The sequence below is a fragment of the Epinephelus lanceolatus genome, chromosome 20 (assembly GCF_041903045.1).
Source record: "Epinephelus lanceolatus isolate andai-2023 chromosome 20, ASM4190304v1, whole genome shotgun sequence".
Taxonomy (NCBI): Eukaryota; Metazoa; Chordata; class Actinopteri; order Perciformes; family Serranidae; genus Epinephelus; species Epinephelus lanceolatus.
The window spans coordinates 23,300,924-23,308,126 of record NC_135753.1 but is presented as its reverse complement, the minus strand read 5'-3'; the positions used below and the strand labels follow the sequence as shown (position 1 = coordinate 23,308,126).

At 41.0% G+C, this 7,203-nt stretch overlaps 1 protein-coding gene across 1 annotated transcript in view; it reads left to right on the top strand.

Annotated features, from left to right (window-relative positions):
* The first annotated feature begins 1,203 nt into the window (after positions 1-1,203).
* pola1 (polymerase (DNA directed), alpha 1) overlaps positions 1,204-7,203 on the top strand; it is an 83,426-nt gene continuing 77,426 nt past the window's right edge. The window contains exons 1-12 of the mRNA XM_033639364.2: positions 1,204-1,377; positions 1,828-1,955; positions 3,357-3,453; positions 3,543-3,620; positions 3,712-3,827; positions 3,972-4,034; positions 4,322-4,423; positions 4,533-4,686; positions 4,781-4,949; positions 5,064-5,236; positions 5,360-5,472; positions 7,075-7,188. Coding sequence (XP_033495255.2) covers positions 1,329-1,377; positions 1,828-1,955; positions 3,357-3,453; positions 3,543-3,620; positions 3,712-3,827; positions 3,972-4,034; positions 4,322-4,423; positions 4,533-4,686; positions 4,781-4,949; positions 5,064-5,236; positions 5,360-5,472; positions 7,075-7,188 — 1,356 coding nt within the window. The 5' untranslated portion in view covers positions 1,204-1,328. The remainder of the gene's footprint in view (positions 1,378-1,827; positions 1,956-3,356; positions 3,454-3,542; positions 3,621-3,711; positions 3,828-3,971; positions 4,035-4,321; positions 4,424-4,532; positions 4,687-4,780; positions 4,950-5,063; positions 5,237-5,359; positions 5,473-7,074; positions 7,189-7,203) is intronic.

The window sequence follows — 7,203 nt, the reverse complement described above, 5'->3', positions numbered from 1 at the left end:
TATACTTCATTTTGCTTCATTGTAAGGACACTTTTTTGTGTCATATAGTGATTATAAGAGCACAATACACTAATAAATGTAAAAACAAGATGGCAGCCATGTCTGCCAAGTCAGACAGCTGATCATGAGACAAAAGTGAACAAAATATGATCACATTTTATGCTTTAAACTTGTTTATTTAAGATTAATTTAAGTTTGTAGTTTGATATGACGACAAATTTTTTTTACCAAGTTTAGCAACAGTAACAAGCTAAGATGCTGTTAACTGAGGACATTGGGACTTTATTATCGTTGACAATGTTTATTTTTTTATACTTATCAAGTCCTACTGATCCCAAATAGCTAGAAGAAATTAAAACTGAATAACAAACAAAAGTTCTCATGAGGATATGTCTAATAAGTCTGCTATCTATGGGGTTTCCCTTTATTGAAAATTAATATTTGCAATAAAAGGTAAACCTGTGAGAAAAGATGTGAGGATATATCATAAATACCTTAAAGATTAGTCGGTGTAGGATCCCTCAACACAAGAGCTGTATTTGTTTGCTGTGCATAATTGCTTTGGGTTTATTTATTTGTACGTTTACTGTGTACTTTGAGTGCCTTTGCTTTTTGGTTAGATTACATTTCTTTAGGATCCACACTTTTTTGTAGTTGTGGTTTTTTTGTGTGAGGTAGATGCACAAATAAATACAGTGCTTTTTGCTTTTTGAAAAGTGTAAACAATCGGCCATTTTAAGTTCTAAGCGGTCTTATTACTGAGCATCATATGATTTTTGATTGTATCATAAGAAAGAAAAGATGAGATAAGACTGCACCTTATCTTTTCTTTGCTTTTTTTGCAATACAAAGTGGAAAAAGTGCAAATACAAAGAGTACAAATGTATAAAATCTACGATAACAGTAAGGCGTAAATCCAAAATATGTACGATGGCAGAACCAGGTTTACAGTATGGCTCATAAAAATATTATAAAAAGTATTTCCAATGTGAATTTACAGAGTAATGAACCATTTCTGACAGATAAATGTACTAAATTTAAAAGTCCCTTAGTGTAAACCTGCCTCAGACACTGTACAAACACTGTACTTGTTTGTGGTCTGGCACATGTGGAGTCAACACGACAGCTGAACAACACTGCCCCCGCGCGGACTGAGCGGAAATAACGCTTCCTTCAATTGGCTGACAGCGGCGTGATGTCACTTCCTGCATATGACTTTCCCCGGGAAGGCGAATTGGCGCGGACAGCCCTGTTGTTGTGTTGACTTGTTTCTGACGCGGTTAGTAGGAGTCGGCGAGCAAACGGTAACGGCGAGAAGATAAAGATAAATGGCTCCGGTATCAAACCCAGAGAAAGACATGGACGGCCCGGACGCCGGTGAGTTTTGGTCTCGCGCCGCTTGCTAGCTGAGTTTAGCGAAGAAGTTAGCTAACATGTTAGCTAGCTTACACTGCCATTTACAACAAGGGACACGCTTAGGCCGGTAATACTGAGTGTTTCTTGAAGTGCCTGAACTAACATTAGTTAAGCTAACAGTTTGCAATATGAAACTATTGCAAAAGTTTAAGAGAGGATAACAAGACATAACGATCGTGTGAGATAACGTTAATGTTAGCTAACTACAGCCGTTTGTCGTTCTCTGACATGACTGTCTCCACTGCATCTTTGGTGTCCGTCACAGAAATGAGTCAAAACAGTTCGTGTTCTTAACGCAAAAGTAACCGTGTTGTGCACATTAGTGGAGTATGTGTTGAGATAAGTCTCTCCACACCGAGCTGTCATGTCCATACTTGCTTCTGCGTCACGTCCATGTGTCCCTGTGCTCAGATGACGGAGGTGATGCTGCTGGTCTGGCGAGGTCTCGCTCCAGACGGGAGAAGAGGGAGAAAGTGGGGAGGAAGTCTGCTCTGGACCAGCTTAAGAAGGCCAAGAAGGGGGAGAAGATCAAATATGAGGTGAGAAGCTTAAGTGTTGTTTGTACACAGGTGCGCAGCAGTCGACATCACACAATGTGGCTGTGATTGTTTGTATTAAATCCAATTCAGTGTGCATCAGTTCAGTGTTATCTCATTTAATGACACATTCAATCTCAGAGCTTCATCACCTTGTACTTGTTAGGATCCATTGCCAAAGTTCATCTGACTTTGCCTTTGGATATAACAAGCAGTCCTGTGTCAGGAGGAAACTTGTTGCCCAGTCAAAGGAGCTGGCTCAATTTCACAGTCATGTTTTCCAGGTCTGGAAAGTCTGTAAAGGTTTGGAAAAACCATATATAGTTGTGTGTGATGAAATTGTGACAGTAATAGAGGACCATTAGAGGAAACACATTTACGAAGTGCTGTACAATAAAACGAAACACATTTAAAACACAAAGAGAATAAAACAAACAACATGTCATAAAATGTCGTCTAGTAAAAGATAAAATGAGGAAGGACAAAACTACAATCTAGATAATAAATGGGAAATATCATCAATAAGATATATATAAAACAGACAGCTCAGATAAAGTCAGGATAGGCTTTCTGATAGAAGTACGTTTTTAGGAGAGACTTATCTCCTCGGGCAGGTCATTCCAGACCTCTGCCTGAGGATCTCAAACTATACAGAGGTTCATAAGGGACTAACAGGTCTGAAATGTTTTCTGGAGCCATGAAGAGCCTTGAAAGTCATTAATAAGATTTTAAAGTCAATCCTCAAACAAACAGGGAGCTGATGTAAAGATGTAAAGAGGCTAGAACTGGTGTGATGTGGTCGTGATTCTGTGGTCGTTGCAAGGTTTTTTGATTAAGACAGGAATAAAGGCAGTTGCAGTAATTATAGAGGTTAGTACTCTGCGTTGTGACTGCAGCAACCCCGGTTCGAATCCGGGTCATGGCAGCTTTTGGGGGGCGGCAGTAGCTTGGCCCATAGGGACTTGGCTTGGGAACTGGGGGGGGGGGGGGGTCTGAGATGTTTTTTAGTCACTGCAACATGAGAATTTCTTTCAATTTATTTCAACTTCGTCACAGCACCTGTAAGCGTGCAATGACCCTATTTTCTCCCTCTCTGTATTTAGATTGAGCAATGAGTCTGCATCATTAAATTAAGGCCTTGATAGTAAGCCTGCTTGTCAGTTTATTTTTTCTGCACCTGCAGAGTGGTAAGCACAGAGTTATCATCTGTGTCATTTTCTTTACTGTTGAACTGACATCAATGTGTTTACTTTGAAAAAGTATATTTTTACTCTTGGTGTGTATTTCCTATGCATCTTTTGTCTTTAATTTCTTTATAATTGGTATAAAAACTGTCTTGAGAAGTATTAAATTTAATTTGTTTGTAGCTGTACACAGCCTGTAACCAGTGTTCATGTCTTCCAGGTGGAGGAGCTGACAAGTGTGTACGAGGAGGTGGACGAACATCAGTACTCGAAGTTGGTACGAGAAAGACAAGAGGATGACTGGATTATTGATGATGGTGAGTCTCAGTCCCCCTGTGTCCACTGTGGGAATATATGTGATGCAGAGGTCTTATGTAAACATGTGTTTTGCCTTTTCTCCTCTCAGATGGAACAGGATATGTGGAGGATGGAAGAGAGATCTTTGACGATGATTTGGATGATGATATCGTTGAAAACAAACAAGGTAAACAACAACTTACGTGTATTGTGAGTGCGAGGTAATGTACAGTAAATAGTTTTGTACACAGTGATTTTTTTTTTGTTTGTGTTTGCAGGCAAAGGTGGTGCTAAAGGAGCAGACTCTAAGAAAAATGTGAAGAAATCTGTTGTAGCAAAGCCCAACACCATCAAGAGCCTCTTCATGAACAGTAATGTCAAGAGACCTGCTGAGGTGTGTGTCTGCTGGTGTCACTGACTTCCTTCAATTACAAATGTCCCGCAGTTTGCTCTGTGTTGATCTTAACTTGACATGAGAGATGTCCTACAGTCTTTCCTTCTTTTGCATTGACCATGAGCGTCATTTTGTCTCCTGCAGAAAGATGTCGACCTGTCCAAAGATGACCTATTAGGAGACATCTTACAGGACCTGCACTCTGAGGTATGGAGCAGTATGGAGTCAGGTGTTTCCCACAAACAGCCAAGTGGTTCCTGCACATTTATATTTAGGCCTGTAGCTGATGTATAATGAGTGAGCAAGTCATGTTGGTCGAAGGGGTGTCCCCTTCGACCAACATCAGTTAGTATAGTTTTGGTGGCTAGATTTTTTACACAGCGGTGGTGTCTTTTTTTGTCATAGCCAGCTTCTCCACCTCTTCTTTGCCTGTGCCTACTGTGATATGTTTTAATATCTGATTTTCAAATCTGTCTCTACCCCTGTTGTTCTAGAAACCAACAACTCTGGCTCCTCCGCCGGTGGTCACTCTGAAGAAAAAGAAGTCTCTTGGCGCACCCATGAATCCCTTTTCTATCAAACCTCAGATGCCAAAGGTATCGTTTAACCTATCATATGACTGGAAGCGTCCGTAAACTACATCACCGGCCAAATTCTACAGTGTGAATTCAATAATTGTTAACTATGTGTCACCTCTACTACTAGGAGTCACCCACAGCTATGGGGTTAAAGGCCAAAGTTATCCGGCCACCACCCTCTGACCCGACCCCAAGGCCATCAGCCCGCCTCACTCCCTCCACACCTGCGCTGCCTGTGGAGAAGCAGAAAGCAAAAGTGGAGGAGATGGATGAAGACAATGGTAAAAAAGACAGATACAGCTGCTAGCTTGTTGTTTCTTTTCTGGCTTCAAGCAGCAAGAATACACTAACCTTTTATGACAATGTGTTTCTCAGTTAATGATGTTCTGGCGTTTGATGGGGTGGACTTCGATGAGCCGATGGAGGTTGGCCTTGAGGAGGAGGAGAAGCCAGCACTTAAAGATGATGCCGAGCCTTCGCCTAAAGCCGCAGCAGTGGCAGTTAAAGTGGAGCCCAAAGCAGAGCCTCAGGACCCCGTCTTATTGTAAGGCTTTATCTTTGTTGTTTGCTTCTACTTTAGTAGGAAATATAGATGTGTTTTACAAACAATAAGCTAACATGTCAAGACCTCAAATTTTTTTCCTTTGTGTTTTTCTAGATCCAGCAGGATTGGAAGCTCGTGGGGCCAAGAGGAGGAGGGTGCAGCCAGCGAGGCTCCAGCAGAGATACAGGTTGACTCCAGCAAACTCCCACTGGTGGAGGGTGCAGACGGGGAGCAGGTTTTCCGCTTCTATTGGTTGGATGCCTTTGAAGACCCCTACAGCCAGCCAGGTGAGGCATATTCACACCCAGAGGAAATATATATTGGATATTATATCATGTAGTTTCATAATCTCAGCATTCTGTTCAGATTTGTTGAACACATCCTGATATTTTGACTCACTTGTGGCCTAGGTGTGGTGTACCTATTTGGAAAAGTGTGGATTGAGTCTGCAAAGTCTCATGTCAGCTGCTGTGTCAGTGTCAGGAACATTGAGAGGACCATGTACATCCTGCCTCGCGAATATGTAAGTTAACTACTCTGTTACATTACTGCCAGTATATTATGGAAACAAGGTCATGACCATGTTTTAAGAAACAACCAGCTACCCCTTTGTACCGTTTTTGGAAAACCCAACGATTACCAGGGCTGTACAGTTAATTAAAATGTTATCAAAATGGCAACATGGCCAAGTAAAGTCTCCAAATTGCCACTACAGTTTTTTTTTGATAAAGGTAAAATGTGTCACAACTTGCCATTTTAAATGACGCATTGTGGTGCAGCAGAGATGACCTGGCCTATAAATCATATTTCAGTCATAAAGGAACATGCTTGTTTGGTACAGAAGCCAGCACAAATTCTTCATTTTCAGTTCTTTTTCAGTTAAAATGACTCGTGTCGCAATCATGATATCTGTCAAAATAATTGCTATATGATTTTTTTTTTTCATATTGTGCAGCCCTAATATTTGATACTGTGATGAGAGGTAGGGTTTCATTTTGAGATTTGTTTGGCGTCAATTTTCCAAGATGCCTATCAGTGTGACATTTTATTATATTTGCTGGAATTCAACAAGTAAGATTATACTTCATTTTTGTAAATCATGCCATATAAAGCCCAATTCCCACTGGACTAGAATAATCTGGGGACCTCTAGTAATTTGGAATAATTGTGGAGGACATCTGTCGTCTTAATCCTGTGGGAATCAGGTACTATATTGTGCCAAACACAGAGATCATATAATAATATCAATCCCACGCAAAACAGCGTCTCATGATTTTGGGTCGTATTCTGGTGTTTTGTTTTCTCTCTACCTCTTTCCTGGTCAAGGATTTGGGATGCTGTGTTGGCAATTATGCATTCAAGATTTGTCAGAATTTTGGGAGCAAATTCAGACCATGTTGATGTTAAGCAGAGCCTTGACAACATATCCCGAGGATAATGTCAGTAAACCCAAGTGAAATAGGAGCCCTTTTTACACAGATACCGCACTATAGAGCCGCAACAAAGTCCTTCCTTCATGCTGCCTTTGCATTTTTACACAGAACCAGACACTAGCGTATCATGCTGCTCCAGTGTGGGATTTTAGACAGCATGCCTGCATTACGGAATCAAAAGAGGCATTAGGGGTGTGACATGTAACACAACAGTGTTGGCCTCTAGTATGACATGTAACATGTGTCAGCAGCACTTCAGAAACAATAACAATGACATAACATGACAATAACAGTCATTTACTGTCCCTGTTTGATGGCGGCTGATCTCGTCCTCTGCTCGGAGGGTAAGGAGCTCCCGGACCTCATTGTTTCCAAATTAGCATACATTTTCGGCCGCTGTTTCTTTTCTTTTGAGTTAGCTGCTAACCACTATGAGCTACTTTTTAAATCTCCTTCGATGGGTTGCACACATAGCACGATGGAAAGGAAACACAGATGTGGGGGTGTATTTTCATAATCACATGATGTCCCCAGGTAAAACTAGGCCCATGTGAACAGGGCTTAAGATTCAGGATAAAGTACATTCTCCCAGTTTAAAAAAGCTGTAAAGCTATAGGACAATGTCTTTGTGTGTGAAATCACTTCTACTTTTTTTGATATTCTTTCAATTGTTTGGCTGTTTTCATAAACAGAAAGTGAACACAAAGACCGGGGAGGTGTCCGACACTCCTGTAGGAATGATGGATGTCTACCAGGAATTTAACGAACTCTCCGAGAAGTTCAAGATCATGAAGTTCAAATCCAAGGTCAGTGCCAACCTT